At 38.2% G+C, this 25,584-nt stretch overlaps 1 protein-coding gene across 1 annotated transcript in view; it reads left to right on the forward strand.

Annotated features, from left to right (window-relative positions):
* LOC121874600 (tetratricopeptide repeat protein 21B-like) overlaps positions 1 to 25,584 on the forward strand; it is a gene marked incomplete in the record, with an annotated part of 547,778 nt that overhangs the window by 356,269 nt on the left and 165,925 nt on the right. The window contains 1 exon segment of the mRNA XM_042378823.1: positions 11,648 to 11,784. Within this exon segment, the coding sequence (XP_042234757.1) occupies positions 11,648 to 11,784 (137 nt within the window).

The following is a 25,584-nucleotide window of genomic DNA, read 5'->3' on the forward strand; positions in this document are numbered from 1 at the left end:
CCACTTAGCAGTCAATAGAACTTAGAGGGTCCCGTGTTAAGTGAAATCGCGTTAAGTGAACAACAGAACATATGGGATTTATTCCAGCCAAGAAACGGCGACCCCCAAACTCCACTTTTTTGAAGACACATAACTTTATGTTGTAGTAAAAACTAACATCTTAATTTATGATGGTACATGCATACAATTAATGTAAGAAATAGAAAATACAGTCATGAAGTTAATGTCCATTCAAATAATGGACTCAACCCTCCCCTCTCTCACACACACTACACTGCCGGCTCTTCCCTCTCTGAGAATTTTGGGGAAAACCACTAAATTTTAATAAATAATACCTCAAACTAAAGTTAGGATAATACAATTGACATTGCTGGATTCATGTAAGAACAGGAATATTTTGAATATAAATGTCATATATTTTGCACAAAAAGATAACATAGTTACTCAGAAAATTTTTTTTATCTAAAATTTGTATGTCTAATGCAAAATATACTTGATGTTTATATTAAAATGATCATCAAATATAAAATTCTAGCAATGTAAATTACCTCTTCTGGCGGGTAATTTGTATGAATTTTATGAGGTAAAACAAATATCTTCAGTTAATAAAAAAAAAAATAATCTTCACTATCTGTCAATCAAAATTGCCCCACCTTGTTTTCCCCCTCTTCCAACGCGCGGTCAGTCCCAAAATCCTCCCAATCTCTCCCACCAATCATCCTTCAAGAGAAAGTGGTGAAAATTTAGATTTTAACATTTGTCAAATAATACCTCAGATTAAAAGTTAGATAATATAATTCGACATTGCTGATTCCTTAGAAGACTAGGGAATATTTTGAATATAAACGCTATATATTTGCACAAAAGATAACATAGTTACTCAGAAAATTTTTATCTAAAATTTGTATGTTTAATGCAAAATATATGATGTTTATTCAAATGATCATCAAATTATAAAACCAGCAATGAAATTATATTCTGACGGGAATTTTATGAATTATGAGCCAAAACAAATATCCAGTTAAAAAAAATATACTTCACGGGAACAGATGGTCGGTCGCCCTCCTCCCCACCAACCGTCCAAGATGTGGAAAACCAGAATACTAACTTTTTGTAAAATAATACCTCAAACAAAGTTAGATAATATAATTGACATTGCGGATTCCTTGTAAGACCAGGAATATTTGAAAAAATGTATATATTTTGCACAAAACATAACAGCTACCAGAGAAAAAATGTTATCTAAAATTTGAAGTCTAATGCAAAAATGATGTTTATATTCAAAAATGATCACCAAATTATAAGAATTCCAGCAATGTAAAATATTATCCTGGCCGGGTAATTTGTATGAATTTATGAGCTAAACAGGCAGTCAGGCAGGGAATGCAAATCCAAAAATAGCGCCTCGAAACAGACACTCACTGTATATATGGAAAAACCGTGTTAAGAAAAGTTCAGCTACAACACAGACACATTATAGAAAAACGCTTTAAAGTGATACTGCTAAGCATATATATATTTATATATATATATATATATATATATATATATATATATATATATATATATATATATATATATATATATATATATATATATATATATATATATATATATATATATATATATATATATATATATATATATATATATTATTTTATATATATATATATATATATATATATATATATATATATATATATTTGTGTAATGAATGTATGTAGTAAGTATGTACACTCGACCCTCGTTAATTTGGACCCCTTTAATCCGGATTTCGGATAAATCGGATGAAATCTGAACTGTCCATATCAAATTTCTGGTTCTGGGATTGTCCCAGTTGCAATTGGGGTTGCAATTTCAAATTCTGTGTCACTACTAAGAAATAACAAAGTCCCTGGTGCACTCTTAAGATTAAGAGAAAACGGATGACTCAGGCGTCCTGAAGTGAGAGAAAACGGACTCCTATGACGGGGCACTCAAATAAAGAGACATGGCTACATGTTTTGTGGACTAGCCACTGTACAGTATCCTTTTCATCACTTTGTAATAAACCTCGTTATGCCTATGTGTTTCTGATAATTATCATAACATTATCTATTTATATATTTAGCGGTTGTACAAACACAAGGCCTCACACATACCATTCAGACTGACAGACTTGACAAGTTTTACCAACAATAAAGACAGTTGAAGCTTTAAACATCACTCACAATGGATCTTGAATATTCCAACTGTAATCAGACATACCTAAGTTGCCTCAACAATTGCATCCCCAGTTGCAATATCAAATTCTGTGTCACTACTAAGATATAACAGTCTCTGGTGCACTCTAAGATTAAGAGAAAACGGACGACTCAGGAGTGCTGAAGTGAAAGAAAACGGACCCCTATGACGGGGCACTCAAATAAACATACACATAGCTGTATAATGTAAGATTAACCCCTAAATCGGTTAATTCGGACAATCGGCTAAAACGGACACCCTTCCCCCCCCTATTAGTCCGTTTTAACGAGAGTCGATTGTGCAGTAATCTTTTTCACCCAAATCCTAATGAAACACTATTGAATTAGAATACTGTAGCTAGTTGAAGCAAGCTTATAAATTAAAGAAAATACTTGCAGTGTGTTTAATATATTACAGTATGTTATTAATAAATAAATAAACAAATAAATTGGTAATTCCATTTCAAGTCAATGAAACAATTGTATTCGACACCGACATTAGTTCAAGTTAAATAACAGACTTTTAAGTGAGTCACTAGTGTTTACACTACACCAACCAGTAACATTTGATGCCATTACTTGAAGTGAATTGGCCTTATTTTAAAAAACCAAGGATGTGTAAACAGCACTGGTCAATGGGATGGTTGGTAAAGGACTAATGGGTCAGTAAGCTGCCAATGGTAAGTGTCACATTTGGGGTACCGGTCTTATACAGCGAATAGGGCTCAAAAGCTACTTTTTGAATGGAAATTTTGGGATCATACACTCATTTGTATGTCGATATATATATATATATATATATATATATATATATATATATATATATATATATATATATATATATATATATATATATATATATATATATATATATATATATATATATATATATATATATATATATATATATATATATATATATATATATATATATATACAATAAAGTTAACCTCAATTTTACGCAGTTAATGTAACCTGAGGGTACAGGAAAGCGAGAAACGCTAGAAGTGAAAGCCAATATAACATATGGGATTAATTGAAATCGAGTCCAGGCCGATCCCCAAACTCCACTTGACACATAACTATGTTGTAGTAAAATAACATCTTAATTTTATGATGGTACATGCACACAATTAATACTTAAGAGAAATAGAGAAATACAGTCGCAAGTTAATGTCCATTCAAATAATGGACACGACCTCTCACACTACACCGCCGGCTCTTCTCTGAGAAATTTTGGGGGAAAACCAGGTATAGTAATAAATAATACCTCAAACTAGTTAGGATAATAATTGACATTGCTGGATTCCTTGAAGACCAGAATATTTTGAATATAAATGTCATATATTTACAAAAAGATAACATACTTACTCAGATTAAACTTTTTATCAAAATTTTATGTCTAATGCAAAATATATGATGTTTATATTCAAAATGATCACCAAATTGTAAGAATTCCAATGTAAATTATATTCTGGCCGGTAATTTGTATGAATTTTATGAGCTAAAAACAAATATCTTCAGTTAATAAAAAAAAAAAAATATTCTTCACTAAACTATCTGTCAATCAAAGTAATCTTGCCTTCCAACCTCGTCCTAACTCCCTCCCACCCCACCAATCCTTCAAGAGATGTTGGGTGAAAATTTAGATTTTAACATTTTGTATTAAATAATACCTCAGATTGTTAGGATAATATATTGACATTGCTGGATTCCTTGTAAGATTCAGGAATATTTTGAATATAAACGTCATATATTTTGCACAAAAGATAAATATACTTACTCAGATTAAACATTTTATCTAAAAATTTATGTCTAATGCAAATATATGATGTTTATATTCAAAAATGATCACCAAATTGTAAAATTCCAGCAATGTAAATTATATTCTGGCCGGTAATTTCTATGAATTTTATGAGCTAAATAAAATCTTCAGTTAATAAAAAAAATATTCTTCACATGGTAACAGATGGATGGTCGTCAGGTCCTCCTCCCCACCCCCACCCAACGTCCTCCACTAGATAAATGTGTGGGAATACCAGACTGTACTTTTTAGTAAAAATAATAAATCAGACTAAAGATAATATAATTGACATTGCAGGATTCTTATAAGATTAGGAATATTTTGAATATAAAAATCATATATTTTCACAAAAGATAACATATTTACTCAGAGTAAATATATCTAAAATTTGTATGTCTAATGCAAAATCTATGATGTTTATATTCAAAATGATCATCATTGTAAGAATTAGCAATGTAAATTATATTCTGCCGGATAATTTGTATGAATTTTATGAGCTAAATTAAAAAAATTATACTTCAGCGGTAAAGGGTACACCCAACGCGGAATGTGAGCAATCCTGGTTCTGGCAGGGCACTAACGAACGGGAAACGCGAATGTGGGACACAGAAAGGAGGGTTGACTGTATATATATATATATATATATATATATATATATATATATATATATATATATATAAAATATACACACACACACACAGTTGTACCCCCGTTAAGGTCAATTGAACCCACAGGGTACCGTTACGTGAACAACAGAACATATGGGATTAATTCCAATAGAGACTGGCCCGGCGAAACTCCACTTTTGATGACACACAACTATGTTCTAGTAAAAATAACATCTTAATTTTATGATGGTAGCACACAATTAATACTTAAAATACAGTCGCCAAGTTAATGTCCATTCAAATAATGGACTCGACTCCTCCCTCTTCTCACACCTACACTGCTGCTCTTCCCTCTCTGAAATTTTTGGGAAACCACTCGATTTTAATAAATAATACCTCAAACTAAAGTTAGGATAATATAATTGACATTGCTGGATTCCTTGTAAGACCAGGAATATTTTGAATATAAATGTCATATATTTTGCACAAAAGATAACATATTTACTCTCAGTAAACATTATATGTAAAATTTGTATGTCTAATGCAAAATCTATGATGTTTATATTCAAATGATCATCAAATTGTAAGAATTAGCAATGTAAATTATATTCTGGCGAGTAATTTGTATGAATTTTATGAGCTAAACAAAATATCTTCAGTTAATAAAAAATATATTCTTCACACCGTGCCAGATGGTCGGTCGGTCCTTCCTCCCCTACTCCCCACCAACCTCCCTACCAGATGTGTGGGAAAACCAGAATATTACCTTTTAGTAATAAATAATACCTCAAACTAAAGTTAGGATAATATAATTGACATTGCTGGATTCCTTGTAAGACCAGGAATATTTTGAATATAAATGTCATATATTTTGCACACAAAAGATAACATATTTACTCAGAGTAAACATTATATCTAAAATTGTTATGTCTAATGCAAAATCTATGATGGTTATATTCAAAATGATCCATCTGTAAGAAATTCCAGCAATGGAAATTATATTCTGGCCAGGTAATTTGTATGAATTTTATGAGCTAAATAAAAAATATAATACTTCACAGCGTATATGAGTAGATGACAGCGTTAAGTAGTTTAGTTCTGTGGCTAACAGCGTATGAAATCGTTAAGCGGGGTACAAGTGTGTGTGTGTGTGTGTGTGTGTGTGTGTGGGTGTGGGTGGGTGGGTGGGTGGGTGGGTGGGTGGGTGGGTGGGTGGGTGTGGGTGGGTGGTGGGTGGGTGGGTGGGTGGGTGGGTTTAAGAGCTTGGCAGCCAGAAGGCTGAAAATATACAGTTACATATTTGGGGAATGGGTTACGAATTACAAATAATATACAAGTAACATAAGTGACACAAATACGACATATAATAACTAGATGGGGAAAACAAACTACAGTTCATTTCAACATAGTGACAGTGTAAGGAGCAGTGTTTACTGGGGGTGAATTCACTGATTTATTACAAGTTATTGATCATTTTACAATGGTTGGGACTGGGCTGTTCTTATAGCGATCAGTTAGGTGCATTATGGGCTGGATCCGGATTGTGGTGTCGAACAGCAATTCTCGGACAAAGGGATCTCAGGTGGTAGTAGGGGCGTTGTGGGGATGGTGTAGAAGCTTCTTACCAAATTTGCAGATGAGGTCGTGGTGATGGTCAGTGAGAGTCGAAAGGGTCAGTGTGTGTGTGTGTGTGTGTGTGTGTGTGTGTGTGTGTGTGATTTAGGGGAATTTTAGGAGTGTTCATGACTTTATGCATTTTTAGCTTTACTTTGTATGTACTTTTCTGTGAGCTGGAGCCAATTACACAATATCCCATTGAAATAATGGATTAGGTTAACAAAATTTTCTGTTAACGAACGACTCTGAGGAACGAATTGTGTTTGTTAACCGAGGGACCACTGTTGTTTGTTGTTGGCTTGTTTATCAGCCCATGTGCTACCCCTGGATCCTCCAGATGCTTAGTGTTAATAGCTCTTCTGGAGTCTTGCTGCCTTCGCTGTTTTGGGGCGACGTAAAGTGAGAGCTTGGCCCTTGATGAGCTGATGATCAACGTTGCAGTGGTCTGAGCCACACATAGCTCAGGTGATGAAGAGATCTTGGTGATCTCTTTCTCTGACAATGATGTAGTCAATGAGATGCCAGTGTTTGGATCGTGGGTGTTGCCATGAACCTTGAGCTTGTCAGCCTGCCTATACCTTAATGATATTGAGGTTGTGTGCAGCACACTTGCTGAGTAGGGGTAGGCTGTTAGGCTTACACTTACCTAGTCCATTTTTCCCTATGTTTCCCTGCCAAATGCCAGCATCTTTGCAACTCTGGCATTGAAGTTACCAAGTAGCATAACCTTATCTTCTCTAGGGATAGAGGTTAGTACTCTGTCAAGGTAGGCATAAAAGGCCTCCTTGATGTCATTCTCTTCTCATCAGTGTTAGGGCAAATGCACTGATGAAGAAGGCATAACGTGAGTGATTCAGTGGGACTTCGAGCATCAGGAGGCTCTTGATGATCCCAACAGGCATTTCAGTTAGCCTATGTAGGATGTGTTGGTGGATGGCAAATCCAACTCCATAAATGCGGTTTCTCTCCACAGCAGGCTTACCCTTCCAGAAGATGGTATAGTATAGCCAGACCCCCGTTCTGTGAGTCGACCTTCATCTGGGAGCCGGGACTCACTATTGGCTGCTATGTTGATGTTATACCTAGACAGTTTTTTTTTGCAACAAAGGCAGTTCTTCTTTCAGGATGTTCATTTCTGCCAGTGTCCAGAATGATCCTGACATTCCATGCAGCGATCATAAGAGGTTGCCTCGTTTGTTTTTGTTTGGAACTGTGATTATGATTGTGTTTTCGACTGCATAAGGATGACCTTACTGGGTGCACTTGCCCAATCAGGTTGGTTGTTTAGGCAGGCTATGTTTAGGGCACCTTTTTTAACTCCCTTCCCATGTGGGGTGAGCATAGGGATTCCTGGTAACGGATGCTGAGTCGTACAAACGGAGCGGATTGCCCTGCTGCCTAGATCCCAGTTCATAAATGACCATCTTATATGTGTGCAGAGTTGTAACTAGAAACTCCTGGCAGTCATCTCTGCCTGTTCCCGTCACCACTTGTCCATCTCCATAGGTCTTTTGGTGGTATACGTTGACAATCCCTTATCCGAAATCCTTGGGGCCAGGGGGATTTCGGATTTTTCAGTTTTCAGAATGGTTATTTTTTTAATGTGTATTAGCTCACCTAGGCATAGATCACTGACCCACATCAGGGCCTGGGGGGCGAAAATATAATAAAAATTATAATACTAATAATAATTCATAGGACTAGGTTGTGTTTCTCACTTTTGATCTTTTTTTCTTTCTTGTATTTATTTATTTATTATTATTATTATTTTATTATTACAGTATTATTGTTATTATTATTAATTTTATTATTATTTATTATTATTTATTATAGTTAACCCTCACTTTACGCGGTTAATGTAACCCGCAGGGTCCCGTGGAAAGTGAGGAACGTGTAAAGTGAATAACATAAATATATGGGATTAATTGAAATAGAGTCCGGGCCTAATTTCAAACTCCACTTTTGACGACACACAACTATGTTGTAGTAAAAATTTTATCTAACTTTATGATGGTATGAAAAAACAAGTAATATAGAAGAGGTTAGGTTAGGAAAATAGTTGCTAATATAGGAAAAATAAAGGTTAGGTTAGAAAACTAAAGTTAGGTGGGAACACTTACGAAAGAAGAGATACGGCATACGGATGGAGGTTGGTCTGAGGCAGAGGGCAGATTACCGTCTTCAGGGTGAATCAATTATTACCAGGTGAATCACCAACACTGTCACCATATGCTGTCAGGGCTTCCCTGACAAATCCTCAAAGTCATCTTCACTGTCACTTATCACTGGCTTGGGCTGGCTGTGGTGGGTTATGGGCAAAGAACTCGTTGCTTTTTAACGGCTGGTGTTTATGTTGTCGGATAATCGCGGATGTACGGCTCCACAGCCTGCACCAGCCGGGTATGGAAGACTTCAGCGGCCATCGCCATTGTCGCGGTGAAGGACTTCATTTTCTGCACACTCCATGGCACCCTTATCACTATGAGTTAAACTGTGTTCTTCGAGAATAACGCGACCTTCTTTTCCTCCTTCTTCACTGACGGATCTTCTTCCAACATCTCGCCGCAGTCACTTCCAGGATCTCTGATCACTTCCAGGATGTCGTCGCTGGTGGTCTCGGAGAAGCCTGAACTGTAACAGTCTGCGCAGCTTCTGGCAAGGTCCACTGCTACTGCAATAAAGTCTGAACCTCACCAGCGTCACAGATTGACTCCTCCTCTCACCTGGTATTCATGCAACACATGCTCTGGCGCGTGACTTAATTGTGGCACAGACAGCTGGATTCATGACTCCACCAAGAAGTCCACAGCTTCTTTGATGTTAAATACTCTCCAGAATTATTTGAACAGTATTTTTGCTGTGCCAACTAAGTTGATCCTCATCTTCTTCGCTTCTTACACGGGTGGTGGTGTCACCTGCCACGTTTAAATCTTCCCTGGTGTTGGTGTAGTCGCTCAGGAGTTTGAATTTTTTTGAGAATGCAGCTTTTTACATTACAGATTAACTCCTGGTCCATGGGCTGTAATATAGACGAGGTTGGGAGGAAGGGAAGACCACTTTTACGCTAGGGGTGACGACCAATAGTAGGGCGAGTGTCCTGCGCGTTGTCCAGCAGCAAGCAACAAAATCTTGAATGGCACATCTCTGTTCACAGAATTTCTTTACATCGAACAAAACAGTCATCAAAACCAGGAGAGGGACAGTGTAGAGAACATCCACGCTTACGCAAGTGTCAGCCAGTGGACATTTAGCTTGGTCAGGTCCATGGTTTTATAGGGTTTTGTGCGCTTTGCGTGCTGTGTGGATCACCCATAACTTGAGCTTACAGGTACCGGAGGCATTGGTGGTAAACAGGACGGGTGATGCGCTCCTTCTGTACCTCCGCCCTCGAATCTCTACTGGCATTCTTACAACGTAATGACTTGAAGGTAGCTTTTTCCAGAAAGACCAGATCTGTCCATGTTAAACACCTGGTCGGCCACTGTACTGTCCTTTTCCTCCATAATCTCAATGCGAAAAACGGAGGAAATTCCTCAGCCGCAGCACGGGTCAGCACTTCGCTTTTCACCACCAATGTTTATATTGCGATCTTGTTCCTAATCTTAAACCCTGTAACCACCCAGAGGAAGCAGCATTAAAGGTTTGGCTCTGTAATTCCCATCTTCGTGTTGCCACTGCGCATGTACAGTTCACGCATGTAGTCTCCAATAGAGCCGCGGTCGACCGCCATGTTCTTGCACCTGACGACCAAGCACCTGCTAATTTTTCTGTCTTGAGAAGCACCTGGTTGTAGTAAACAGCTTGATCATAGAAGCACCTATAGACTTCAGGATCTTTGCCGTGCCTCTTTATCTGGCTGCATCCTTATTGTTTGAATCAGAGATTCATTCACATCATTATGCCGGGCGCGCTAAATCAACCTGCTCGGTTCTTTCTCCAACTCTTGGATGATGGCATACTCACCCGTAGCTTACGAACGCCGTGTCTCTTCGGCTTAGCGCCGCTGGGGTCCAGGTAAGGAAAGGTTTCTGGGGTGGTGGTGGTCCGTGGAAGCCATTTTACTGAACAATGGATGCATCGACACACGTGCCTTGAGGGATGAAACTGTCAAGGGCAGGGTCAAGCATCGCTTTTCCTCCCTCCCTCTCCCGGTGACACGCTGGTAATACTTTAAGCCAATTACAGCTAGCAGCAGAGGGGGTAGGGATGGCGGCCAATTACAGCTAGCAGCAGAGGGGGTAGGGATGCATGGCCAATTACAGCTAGCAGCAGAGGGGGGTAGGATGCATGGCCAATCACAGTCCGGAGCCGCTATATGACGCCAGTGATAACGTGACAAAGACACACACACTGCGCACCTTACTGCTGCCAAGCTTGCCCAAGCGGAGGGAGGAGGAGGGAGAGGCGAGAGCACAGGCAGGCGGCGGGTGGCGGGTGGGGCTAATCTAAAAATATGCCAAGGCTTTGATACTCACAGAATGGGGTTCATGCATGTAATGTGAGCACGTTAGGGTTCTGGCAAGGCAATCACAGAATGGGAAACGCCGGAATGTGGGACCGCGTAAAGTGAGGGTTAACTGTATTATTATTATTATTACATATCATTATTATTTTATATTGGTGTATTTTTATTAAAAATTTTATTTACTGAGTAATTATTATTTTTATAATTATTATTACTATTACATTTTCGCCTGTCAGGCCCTGATGTGGGTCAGTGATCTATGCCCGGGTGGGCTAATCCTTGTAAAAAAAAAAAAAAATGGCCCCACAAAAAGACTTTCGGTTTTCAGAGCTTTTGCGTTTTCGGAATTTCGGATAAAGGGTTGTCAACCTGTATAGGGTTTGTGATGATGAGGAGTATGATGAGCTGGGTGATGGCTGTGCATCACACACACACACACACACAATTAGTCATATCAAAATTCCATAGACACCATTGAAAAGTTTAAAATTCTTGCTTTTGTAGTTTTAATAATATACTCTACCTTTGATGGTTTGTGAGAATATATCCTAGATATGATGTTGGGAACACAAATAATTATTTTATACATATATTTGGAGAGAGAAAATTTGTCTTATTCTCTTCTTTTTTTCTGTTTATATTAAGGCCAAAAACAATAACAAAGCCAGTGGTATATATAAACTGCATGTAAAAAAAAAATATATTCCTGTGGGATTAATGAGCCACAGAACAAAAATGGCCTGATGGCATTTGAGTGATCTCATATGACTTTTGTAGTGGTCACGTAAATTGAAAAACTTATTGCTTGCAAGGAATGGCATTTATGTGAATAATTATTTGTTACATACAAAATTAAAACCGAAATTTTGTGATGCATTGATATCAAGGTGTTTTCTTACATTTGCATTTGTTCAATTTTTTTTTTCTCAAGGTACATGAACAAGCTGGTAATTATGATCAAGCCCTCACCACTCTTAGTAAGGGTAAAGATGTTCAAGTTCGAGTACTGAAGAGGGCACAGGTGGAGCTACCAGATACAGTTCCTGAACAGAGACAGTTGGCTGGCAGGTAAATTAAAAATTGGTATACTGTCATCAAGATTCCTTATAATTTTTAACGTCACTTGAAGAACTGTTGCATGGCTGTGCAAGCACATAGCATAGAGGAAACATTATTTGTCATGTAAAATAGTATGTATGCATGTGTGTCAATCCATTGCAACTCTCTCTCTCTCCAGTCATTGCGACTACAGGTACTCCCCGACTTCTGACGGAGTTAGGGACCGACATCCAGGTCGTAAGTCAAAATGGTCGTAAGTCGGAAATACTTAAATAACACAGAAAATCGAAAATTTGGGTCACTTTTTTCTCTCTCAGCACCACAAAACACTAATTTTTAAGCTTGCCAGCCATTTTAAAGTGAATTACAGATGAAAATTTTGTTCGTATTTTGGGACTCAAAAATACATAATTTGACCACATTTTAACGACTGAGGCAGGTCGTAGTGCGGTGGACGAAGTCGAGTCGGTCGTAGAACGGAGTACAGGTTCTGCTATAACGCCGATAATTGTGTTCTTGTAAAATATCGTTATAGAAAATCGCCAGAATAGAAATAACAGGGCTTTTGGAGAAAATAGGGTTAGGTGCAGATTACTCCGAAATCGAAAAAATTTAGTAGTTCCTAACACAAAGGATAGCACAGTCTAAATAAATGTTACATTCATATCTAATAATGAAATCATACAGTAAATGTAACACTTTACTTGATGGGGAGAAGGGTGATTTTGAGGTTGATAAAAACTCGAGCTTTCTTCCAGTGTTATATCCTTTTTTACGATCATCGAATTCTATCACCAGAACGCTTGTTGATATTCTTCTTTACTATATTCACATAATACTGCAAGGTGCTATAACTAACGGATCCTACTCTGAATATTCCTATAACTAACGGTTTTACCTATAAAATTGAGAATGCTATAACTAACGAAAACCCTACAATCGAACATTATTTAATTTTTTTTTTTCTAATTTATTGTTTTTATTACAAATATTAATGATATTCTTTATTTCAGGGGTTTAGATGCATATTTATGCACTTTTTACAATTTTTAAATTTTATATTATATTTTTCAGTGTTAAGTGGTTGTATTTGGGGGCCTGGAACGGATTAACCTATAACGAACGAATGCTATAACTAACAAGGTTCTAGAACCAATAAGATTCGTTATAGCATACACCGCACAAAATTGGAGAAATAGTAAGCAAAAATCGCGTTATAGCAAACAAGCGTTCGCGTTATACAAATATCGTTCCTAATTCATAAATCATACAAATTCGCGTTATCAAAACACGTATTATAGCAGAACTCACTGTACCTGTACTTGCACAATCATTGCAACTACTTGCACCACTGGATCAGAAAAGGGGAGAGCCAATATGTGTGGTTGCTGCCTGCGCTCCTGCCTCAACACATAAATCAACTCATGCGCAGCCATCATTCAGATCATCATGCTTCTCATCATCATCAAACTTCTATCCCCCCAAAAGTCCTATGGTGACAGACGAGTGGCGATGGTTACTGGCTAAGATAACTACCAGGAGTTTCTAGTTACAACTCTGCACATAGGCAGCATATACAGTGGTCCCTCGGTTAACGAACACAATTTGTTCCAGAGGGTCGTTTGTTAACCAAAAATTTCTTTAACCGAATCCCTTGTTTCAATGGGACATTGGGTAATTGGTTCCAGCTCACCGAAAAGTACATACAAAGTTAAAAAAAATGCAGCAAAGTACACTTACTTTGAGGTGTGTACAGTATGTAGAAGGTTCCTGGTTGATGATGATGATGGGAATTAGAAGTGAGGGTGGAAGAGAAGGGAGAAGAGAAGGAAGTGGGAATGGAGGAGAAATCACCTTTCAGGGGACCCATGTTTGATGCTGTCATTTCACCAATAAAATTTTAAGTTCACTGGGAGTAATTCGAGATTATTTTATTTAAATCAACACTGCAATGCGCTATATATTATTAATATGTTAACTAAATTCAGAATGACCAATAATTTCAATGTAAAAATGGAAAAATATTCAAGACACCAACAAAATAGATGTTCGCTCCACTGTCAACAAAGCCAAACTGAGGCCTGGTGGCTGAGTCAAGCGGCTGATGGGCGCACAAAAAACTACTTCCCTGTACTGCATATATTATAACATATTGATAATTATAATTATCAATATGTTAAATAAATGTTAAAATGACGAATAATTTTAATATAAAATATGCAAAAATATTAAAGAGCACAACTTTCTTGATATTTACTCCACTGGAAACGAATGTAAACATAAAGCAGATTACTGAATTGGCAGACTAGCCCATCAGCTGATCAACTAATGCTCACAACAAAACATGATGTTCATAAGGATTTCGTTAATCAAAGTTTTGTTCGTTAACCTAATTGAAGATCCTTATGGGAGGTAATTCGTTAACTGAAATTTCGGTAATCGAACCGTTCGTTAACCAAGGGACCACTGTATAAGATGGTCATTTATGCACTGGGATCTAGGCAGCAGTGCAATCGGTCCTGTCTGTATGACTCAGCAGCCCTTCCCAGGAACCACTATGCTCAACCCACATGGGGAGGGAGCTAGAAGAGGTGCCCTAAACATAGCCTGCCTAAAGAACCAACCTGACTGGGCAAGTGCACCCACTAAGGTCATCCTTATGTGGTCAAAACATAATCAAAATCACAGATCAAAGTGAATATCAGGACTCTTCTGAATACTAGCACAAATGAGCATCCTGAAAGAACAATCGCCCTTATGGCAAAAGAGTTGTCTAGATATAACATCGACATATCAGCCATTAGGGTAACTGAAATACCTGTTGGGAGCAACGAGCACCTCATGACGCTCTGAGTCGCACTGAAACACTCACGTCATGCCTTCTTCATCAGTGCATAGGCCCCAACACTGGATGCAGAGGATGACATCAAGGAGTCCTTTTATGCCGATGTTAGCAGAGTGCTAAACCTCTATCCCCAGAGAAGATAAGATTGTGCTCCTAGGTGACTTCAATGCCAGGGTTGGCAGAGATGCTAACATTTGGCAGGGAACCATAGGGAGAAAGACTAGGCAAGTGTAATCCCAATAGCCAACTTCTCCTCAGAAAATATGCTGAACACAACCTCACTATCATCAACACCTTATTTCGGCAGGCCTACAAGTTCAAGGGTTCTTGGCAACACCAACGATCCAAACATTGGCATCTCATTGTCAGAGAAAGAAATGGCCGAGATGTCCTCATCACCCAAGTCATGCGTGGCTCAGACCACTGTGATACAGGTCATCGGCTCGTTAGAGCCAAACTCTCCCTTCACGTCGCCCCAAAACGGCGAAGGCAAAAAGCCTCGAGAAGAGGCTTTAACACCTAGGGACTGGAGGATCCAGCTGTAGCACAAGCCTTCAGAGAGCAGCTCAATGATGGGCTGAGAAACAACCCATCAACAAATAACCCAAATCCCAGTGCTGAATGGGGTCCCATGAAAGCTGTCATCCCAAAAACCTGCAATGAGACACTCAGCCTGATCAAAAGAAAACACCGGAATTGTTTTGGTGAAAATGACCCGGAAATTGAAGTACTCGTCAATAGTAAACATGTTGCTCTCACTGACTGGCAGAGCAACCCTAAGTATTGAACCACGTGGAGAAAGAGGCAGTCCAATGCAAACTTCGCAAATTAATAAACAAGATATATGGCCCAACTAAAACGTTATAAGGCCCAGTCTGAATTCTCCCCCAACCAAACAGGGGTAAAAACACATAGGTGTAAGGTAGGATCAGGATATATCGAAAGATTGGGTCAAAGGATGTTCGCTATATATAATTACATGTAATCAATGGGGAAAATAGGGTTAGATTCTGGAGGCCAATAAAGGTGACTTAACTTGATATAAAATGTCACAGGCTGAAGTTAACAGAATATAAATTGCATTGCTGGAATCTTTGCAAGACAGCAAATAATTTTAATAATTTTAATATAGATATATATTTTGCACACATATATATTCAGATTAATCTCTGTCTTACAAGAATTCCAGCAATGTTAATTATATTCTCTTCAGTCAATTCAGTGACATTTTATAAGAGAAAACATAAACTCCCCCTATATGACAAATAAATAAATACCATTAGGTAACCTTGACCAGCGGCTGGGCCAGCTGTCAATATATCAACTCCCCCTCCACTTCCGGCAAGATTGAAAGTGGTTTTAGGCTTAAAGTTTTTATATTATAAAATATCATAGACTAAAGTTATGAGAATATAATTTGCATTGCTGGAATCCTTGCAAGACAACGAATAATTTGAATATAGAAATCATATACAGTAACACCTCGGTTTACGTGGCTCTCGTTTACGCGTTTGGTCATTTACGCGGTACCTTGCCAGAACCGGGATGCCCGATTTACGTGGTGAATTTACTCATTTACTCGGGTGAAGTATAATTTGTTTATTTACTGAAGATATTTGTTTTAGCTCATAAAAGTCATACAAATTACCCGGCCAGAATATAATTTACATTGCTGGAATTCTTGTAAGATTGTGATTATTTTGAATATAAACAGCATGGAATTTGTATTAGACATACAAATTTTAGATCTAATGTAAGAATTTTGATTACAGAGCCAAAATTTTATCTTTTGTGCAAAATATATGACGTTTATATTCAAAATATTCCTAGTCTTGCAAGGAATCCAGCAATGTCAATTATATTATCCTAACTTTAGTCTGAGGTATTATTTATTACTAAAAATGTAAGCCTAATGTTTTCACCCAAGCATTTCTCTGGTAAGAAGGGAAGGTGGGGAGTAGGGAGGGAGGGACCCAGCGACCATGGGAAGAGGGGGGAAGCGGAGGTGGGGTATTTTCATTGACAGATAGTGTCTGGGTCAAGTATAATTTGTTTATTTTCTGAAGATATTTGTTTTAGCTCATAAGAGTCATACAAATTACCCGGCCAGATTATATTTTACATTGCTGGAATTCTTGTAAGATTGTGATTATTTTGAATATAAACATCATGGAATTTGCATTAGACATACAAATTTTAGATCTAATGTAAGAATTTTGATTACAGAGCAAAAATTTTATCTTTTGTGCAAAATATATGAAGTTTATATTCAAAATATTCCTGGTCTTACAAGGAGTCCAGCAATGTCAATTATATTATCCTAACTTTAGTCTGAGGTATTATTTATTATTATATATCTGAAAATCTAGTGTTTTCTCCCAAACATTTCTCAGAGAGGGAGTAGCCAGCGAGCGTGGGAAGAGGGGGGGGGGGTGGAGTTGAGTCCATTATTTGAATGGACATTAACCTGGCGACTGTATTTCTCTTTAATATTAATTGTGTGTGCATACCATCATAAAATTTAGATGTTATTTTTACTACAACGTAAGTATTGTGTCGGTATTGTGTCGGAAAAAGTGGAGTTTGGGAGTCGGCCCGGTCTCTATTTCAATTAATCCCATATGTTCTGTTATTCCATTTACGCTTTGCTCGTTTTACGCGCTACTCCGCGGGTTCAATTGACTGCGTTGTAAATCGGGGTATTACTGTAATTTGCACAAGAGTTAAATTTTTGTGTCTTTTAGTGTAGTACATTTAAGTACTGTACTGTACAGTTTTTCAACTTGTATTTTTGGGGCAAGTTAGGGGATTTTTGTGATTGTTTCAGACTTTATAAAGTTTTTGGATTTATGTGAGGTCCCAGGAACATTACCCACATAAGTTGTGAGTCTACTGTAAATAAATTTATCACTATACAGTAAGTCCTCGCTTAACATTGAAGTTACATTCCTAAAAACACGACATTATACGAAACAACGTTAATTGGAAATAGATAAAATACGGGAGTTACGTTCCTGAGCCTCCCTTTGCCCCATGAAATACATTACATATACAGAAAATCATTGCCATTTCTATAGAAAATAGTGCATGCATATACAATTAATAATTTTATATTAGTATTCACCGATGGGCGGAGGTGGTGGAGTGAGTGTGTGGTGAGTAGTGAAGCGGAGGAGGCGGTTGGCAGGAGGGGACGAGGATGATGGCAGGAGTGGAGGAAGAAGGTGGGAGCGGAGGCGGGCGGGAGAGGAGAAGAGGGTGGAAGCGTAGGCAGGGGGTGGGAAGAGGAGGGTTAGAGCGGAGGGCGGGAGAGGAGGAGGGTGGTGAGTCACTGGGACTCTGTGGCTGCCTTCTCCTCCTCATGCGCTGATGGGGGTTCCTCCTCCGCTGTTTGCTCCTACAGGTAGTTCTGCTATAACGCGATAATTGTGTTCTTGTAAAATATCGTGTTATAGAAAATCGCGAAATAGAAATAACAGGGCTTATGGAGAAAATAGGGTTAGGTGCAGATTACTCCAAATCGAAAAAAAATTTCGTAGTTAGCCTAACACAAAGGATAGCACAGTCTAAATAAATGTTACATTCATATCTAATAATGAAATCATACAGTAAATGTTACACTTTACCTTGAAAAAATATGAATTTAACTTGATGGGGGAGAAGGTTAATGTTGAGGTTGAGAAGTCATGCAGACAGTTGAGAGTTGTTATCATCAGTATTATCATCATCAGGTGCAGTTTTGGTTGCATGGGAGGGAAGAAAAAAACGTCTAATTCCAGAAGTGGATGGCTGTGGTTCAGTGTCTTCAGTCTGCTTCTTGGGGGTTGACTTAAAAAAGACGTCTAATGTTTGCTGTTTTGCCGTCTTTCTTCTTTCACAAAGAAGCTGTTCATAAGGTGCCAAAAATGATTTAGCACCACGAACTGCAATCCTGCTCCTTTCTGCATTGTAGTCATTGTCTTCCAAGCGCTGCAACTGCGTATCAACTTCCCTCAGGATAGAAGATAAAACAGAAGTGGGAAGCTCTCGTGGTTTTGCATCCTGGACTTCTTCATCTTCGGCATCTTCTATTTTCCCAGAATCAACAAGTTGTTGTAGATCTTCTGTAGAGAGGTCTTCACAGTGGGACTCGAGCAATTCTTCAACATCAGCGCTTTCCACTTCAGCAAAGTCAACTTGCTTTGCAAGAGAAACACAATTTTCTGTAATTTTTGGGAGCTCCTCTGATGCATCAAAGCCTTTAAAATCATGAATTAAATCTGGGAGAAGCTTCCGCCAAACTCCACTCAAGCAGTCCTTACTTACTTCACCCCAGGCCTCCACAATGATGTCAATTGCATGCTTGATGTTGAATTTTTTCCAAAACTGAAGAACACTGGCCTTATCATTTCCTTCCTCAGTAGCTTCAATAAGTTTCTTAAATGTACGCCTCAAATAATAGGCTTTGAAGGCTGCTATTACTCCTTGGTCCATTGGTTGAAGGAGAGATGTTGTATTTGGAGGTAGAAAGAGCACTTTGATATTGTCAGAAAGCTCAGCAACAGTGGGAGGGTGGCTTGGCGCATTATCTAAAATGAGGAGAATCTTAAAATCTATATTCTTCTTCTTGCAATATTTTTTAAACACATTTTCAAAAACATCCACAAGAAGGTCAGAAAAAATTTGTCCCGTCATCCAACCTTTTTTGCTTGACCTAAAGTGAATACCTAGAGTAGACTTTATGTAACCCTTTAAAGCTCGCGGGTTGACAGAGTGATACACCAACACAGGCTTAAGCTTTAAGTCTCCACTAGCATTTGCACCCAACAACACTGTCACACGGTCCTTCGCAGCCTTAAAGCCTGGAGCATGTGCTTCATTCTTGGAATGTAAGTTCTTGTTGGCATGCGCTTCCAGTATAAACCTGTTTCATCCAAATTAAAAATTTGGTCTAAGGTGTAGCCTTCCTGAATCAATTTCTTTACAGTGGGAGGAAATGCCCGGGCACTTGCTTCGTCGGCACTTGCGGCTTCACCACATAACTTTACATTATGAAAAGCATAGCGGTTCTTAAAACCAGAAAACCATCCACTACTAGCACTAAAGGCAACCACATCATCAGGATTTTCAGCTTTTTTCTTTAGGTCCTCATATATTGACAAGGCTTTCTCTTTAATGGTGAGGAAGCTGGTCCCAGATCGCTTTTTCGTTTGATCTTCTATCCAAACACTTAGAAGCCATTCCATCTCCTCAAGTTCCTTTGGCCGTGATCTTACACTTTTGCTAGCTCTCTTGGTTTTTCCAGCAACACAGCTTGCTTTAATCTTTGCTGCATTGGCTCTAATGGTGCGCAAAGTAGATTCCATTATTCCCGTTGCACGCACAATATCACATGTTCTTTCCTTATTTTCAAAACGCTTGACAACATCAAGCTTGCCTTCAAGTGTTATAGCCTTTCTTTTACGATCACCACCAGAAATGCGATCACCAGAATGCTTCCCGGAGATATTCTTCTTTTCCATAGTCACAAAATTGGAGAAACAGTAAATCAGAAAGCACTGAGGACGCTTAAAAATTTCTCACGTCTTCCAAAGTGAACGTGTGGAGTAAAGAGAGCGCAGGTCTAAAACGCTACATATTTTGTTTTTCTCTCTTAGTTAAAATTTTACATTTTACATATACTGTACAGGTATACTATATACATAAATATTACATAAATTATTTCTGCAATTGTTCACAAACAAAACACATAAATCAATTGAACATGTGATGTCAAACTTGAACTGTAAACACTGCATAACCCCGCGCCAAGCCACAGCACTGTACATACTGTACAGTACACTTTAAACGCTACGTATTTAGTTTTTCTTTTATTTAAATTTTTACAATTTACATATATATATATATATATACCTGTATAAGTAAATTGTAATTTACATATTATTCATATTATGCTACAGCGCCCACAAAACATGAGAAACGTTTGAGTCCCCCAGTAGAGATGTCCGTTCTCTATCCACTCCAGGATGTCTTAGTCCTCCGTTTTCTTTTTGTGTACTCGCTCAGGGACTCAAGTATTTCTGTATATGACACAGGATGATAAGGGAATTTGAATTTATTTGTTTATTTATTTATATATATAATATACTGTAATATATTAAATATACTGCAAGTATTTTCTTTAATTTATATACGTGTTTCGCGACAAAGGGAGGCTACATTTATGGTGATCGTTAAGGACCAAACTCCGAATCCATGACGTGACTTCTGTTCATTATTTATATCCTAAATTTACCACTGTAGGTAGTTTCAAGAATTAATGCAGTCATTTACTGAATATTCTTTGCAAAAAAATAAATTTTAAATGAATTATTTATAGGAGATAAATATATTGATCAGTAAATATCAGATATGCATTACTGACCACCTCCGAACACAAGGACGGCTAAAAATAGCCACAGGCGGTCACAGTCAAGGTCACTTTCCCTTTCTTGTCACTGGCAAATGGGGGTGGGGGGGTGGATGATAATATCAGCTGTGTTTATTACGGTATGTTAGACTGGTTTATAATACATTTTTATTATTTTAATATACCGGTAATCTTCATTTTAATCCAGCTTCCCAAACGTAAGTTTCAGTATAAAATAATTAGTGGTACTGTAGGACCTTGTGAGTGGTTTACTGTATACATAAATATTTCATAAATTATTTCTGCAATTCTTCACAAACAAAACACATAAATCAATTGAATATGTGATGTCGAACGTAAACTGTAAACACTGTGTATGATGTAAAGAGAGCGCGGGTGTAAAACGCTATGTAATTTGATTTTCTCTTTTATGTAAAATTTTACAATTTACTTATAATATATAGGTATACTGTATACATAAATATTACATACATTATTTCTGCAATTGTTCACAAACAAAACACATAACTCAATTGAACATGTGATGTCGAACGTGAACTGAAGTCACAACAACCGTTCGAGTGGAATCGCGTTAGAGCAAACGAGTTCGCGATATACAAATATTGTTCCGAATTCATAAATCGCGTTCGATCAAATTCGCGTTATCAAAACACGCGTTATAGCAGAACTCACTGTACTTGGCTGCATTGTGCTCCTCCTCGGCTGCCAGCTGTTGTGAAGAAGCATCTTCTGCCATCCTGCGACGAACAAATGAATCCAGTATTGACTGCTTGGTGCTACTCTTCTCCTTACAGATCTCAGTGTAACAACCAAGACTCATCAATTCTGCATTGAACCATTGAGCTATGTTCTCTGTTTGAGTCGTCATCTATAAGGATTTGCATTCCTTGTTGGAACATGTTGAGCGATTCTGCCATCGTCTTGGAAGTTAGCGTTCATTGAGGTTCTTTGTCGTCGTTGTCGTCTTCAATGGGACCGTGTTCTGTTAGTTGTTGCAGATTTTTGTTGGTGAGCTCTTCTGTATGGGATGCCAGGACGTCCTCAATATCCCCTGATTCCAGCTCATCAAAGCCTGCCTGTCCAGCCAAGCTGAGGATATCCCTATTCACAGCTGGGACTAAGTCCGTGAATCCCGTAAAACTGTTGACGCACTCGGGCCAAAATTTACCCCACACACCATTCAGGCAACTTTCTGAAACCTCTTCCCATGCCTTGCCAATGTTGACGATTGCATGAAAAATATTGAAGCCACGCCAATATTCTCGGATCTTAGGTATATTTTCTCCGTCTGTAGCCTTGAACAGCTGGGCCATGGTATGGCGTGAATAATGCGCCTTGAATGCGGCGATGACGCCTTGGTCCATAGGCTGCATTAGTGCTGTCGTGTTGTGAGACAGGAATACAACTTTTACACTGTCATGCAATTCGTCGAGATTGGGAGGATGAGCTGGAGCAATGTCAACGATCAGAAGAATTTGAAGTCAAGGACTACTGTGCCAAGGAGTTGGCACAGTAGTCCTTCATTGCAGGGACGGTATACACATTTAACCACTGGCTAAATATGGCACCGGTTATCCATGCCTTCTTATTTACCTTGTAGATCACAGGAAGGTTATCCTTAGAGTAACCTTTAAGGGCCCGTGGTTAGCAGCGCCAGAAATCAACATTGGCTTCAGCTTGAAGTCGCCGGCAGCGTTCGTGCCAAGCAGCAGCGTCAAGCGGGCTTTTTACGCTTTAAAACCTCACGCTCTTTTCTCCTCCTTGGAGATGTAGGTCCTCTCAGGCATCCTCTTCCAAAAGAGACCAGTCTCAGCCACATTGAAGACTTCCTGGATAATCCATTTGAATTCTGGCGGGAATATCTCGGCAGCAACTGTATCTGAACTGGCAGCTTCACCAGCCATCTTAATATTGTGAAAGTTAAACCTGCGCTTATATCGTTGAAACCATCCTCAGCTGGCCGTAAAGGTCTCTTCCTTTGATCGTTCACCCTCTTCTGCCTTTACGTTGTCAAACAAGGATCTGGCCTTATGATGGATAACCATAAGACTCACAGGTGCATTGCATTGATTCTGGTCCTCCAACCACACAGCGAGCATCTTTTCCACTTTTTGTACAGTAGAACATCGATATATCACGAGATACGTTCCAAGAGAGGTCGCTTTAAACCGAATTCTCACTAAATCGAATTGTTGTTTCAATGGAATAATTTAGTTTGGTACTTGAGAGAAACACAAAATACTAAAAGACTAAGAGTCTACCCAGATGCACCTCAACCCATCTTCTAGAATAAACAGCATTGATTTTTGTAGTACAGTATTATGTTAAAACAAACACTCATAAATCAACACAGCTAAAATTATAGGACGTGAAATGGTTTGTTTTCTAGCGATCAACTGATGTGAAGAGGGGGGGGACGTGAGTTGATATGTTTGACAGTTGATGCCAAGAGTGACTTTAAGTTTTTCTCTTATAAAATGTCAGGTGCCTAAAAGAGAGCTCAGGCTCTCGACTGGCTCAGCCACGTTAATATTGTTATTATTATCCACTCTGTATTTGTGTTTTTCTGGCTAAATATACTGTTTCAATTTAATTCAATTCAATGTTCTAATTAATTTTATTACAAAGGGCTAAAAAAAATTTATCTCGTGCAAAATATATGACGTTTATATTCAAATTATTCACTGTCAATTTCTTTCTGTTCTTATTTTTTCACCCCCCAAGCCCCATTGTGGGTTGTTTGACCTGTGCCCGGGTGGGCTAATTCCTGTTTAAAAAAAAAAAAAAAAAAGAAGAAGCCTAAAACCACCCAACCCTCGCTGGGAAGAGGGGGGGAGGAGGTGACAGTGACACGTTTATAGTTGGCGCCGAAGGTCTAGTGAAGTATTTATGTGTTTATTTATGTCCTTTTGATTGAGTTTTTGTTTTTTGTTTATAAAATGTCACAGAAGTGACCAGGGAGAATATAATTTACATTGATGTAATTCTTTTAAGATTGTGATTAATTTGAATATAAAAATGCAATACTTCGCATTAGACATACAAATTTTAGTTTTAATTAGGAATCTTATTACAAATGGCTAAAAATTTTATCTCTTGTGCAAAATATATGATGTTTATATTCAAATTATTCGCTGTCTTGCAAGGATTCTAGCAATGCAAATTATATTCTCCTAACTTTAGTCTATGATATTATATAAGATAAAAACTATAAGCCTATAACCACCAAACACTGGCTAGGAAGATGGGGGGTAGAGAGGTGACAGTGACAGTGACATGTTTGACAGTTGGCGCCGAAGGTCTAGTGAAGTATTTGTTTGTTTATTTATTTCCTTTAGATTGAGTTTTGTTTTTTTATTATAAAATGTCACAGAAGTGACCGGGGAGAATATAATTTACATTGCTGGAATTCTTATAAGATAGTAATTAATTTGAATATAATCTTGCTATAGTTTGCACTAGACAAAAATTTTAGTAATCATTTAGTACATTATTTGGAGTACATGTACAGTACAGCTTTGCCCTTAGGACAGTGTAGCGTGCCCAGAGAAACATTGGGCGCGAATTTTAAAATATGGTGCGCCAGATTGACTCGCGCAAAATAGGAAAGATTCGCTTTAAATTAAAACATTGTCCTTTATTGTAGGTGTCGCTTTAAATCAATAATCTTAAATTGAATTGCTTTAAATCAACGTTCTACTGTATCACAGTACTTCTACGATTTGTTTTAGTTGCACTGAGAGTAGTACCACTTCCAGCACTAACCGTTGTGGGGGGCTAGACCAAGCACAGCGGCTATGTCCACAGCACGTTCCCCTTTTTCATATCAGGTTAATACATCCATTTTCGTAGCAAGAGTAATGGTCTTACGTTGCCTCTTCACTGCACTAGCATGAATAGCACTTGATGGGCGCTTGGAAGCCATTTCGAATGGTTATAGTACAGTTTTGGAGGAAGAGCACTTAAGCATACATGAATGATGTGAAGTCATAACAGAGACTGGCTTGGCGTTGTTTGGGGACGCTGTGACGTTCCGTGAGTGAGGGCAGCACGCCGTGCCGAGAGAGCGTAGTGCAGCCAGACAAGAGCGGGTGATGCTCCTTAGAAAGTAGTCCGTGATGACACAAAATGACATAGTATCGGATCCCTGGGACGTTAAACGAATTTTTGGTCTAAAGTTTAGCGACATAGTACTGAAACAATGTTAAGTGGGACGACGTTATACGAGGATGCACTGTATATTGGAAAATGTCGATAATTTTGGTAGTCGTGATAAATTTGAAATATTTCCTGCCCGATTTCCCTAGTGAAATAAAAAAATTATCGTTATATATCGGAAAATGTCGATAATATTGTAGCCACGATATAAAATAATCATTATATAAAGTCGCTGTATATCCCGACCCTACTGTACTAGCACCAACTCTCTTTTCCATTTTCTTGACTGCCTTCCTTTCTTGTGCCAGTGCCAATTTAGCCAGCTTGGTGGACATCCAGTACTGAATGAAGGGACTTTTCAACATAAGACGACATCTGTGGACGATCCTGCCGGTCC

Source organism: Homarus americanus, unplaced genomic scaffold (genome assembly GCF_018991925.1).
Source record: "Homarus americanus isolate GMGI-L3 unplaced genomic scaffold, GMGI_Hamer_2.0 scaffold34360, whole genome shotgun sequence".
In the NCBI taxonomy this organism is placed as follows: domain Eukaryota; kingdom Metazoa; phylum Arthropoda; class Malacostraca; order Decapoda; family Nephropidae; genus Homarus; species Homarus americanus.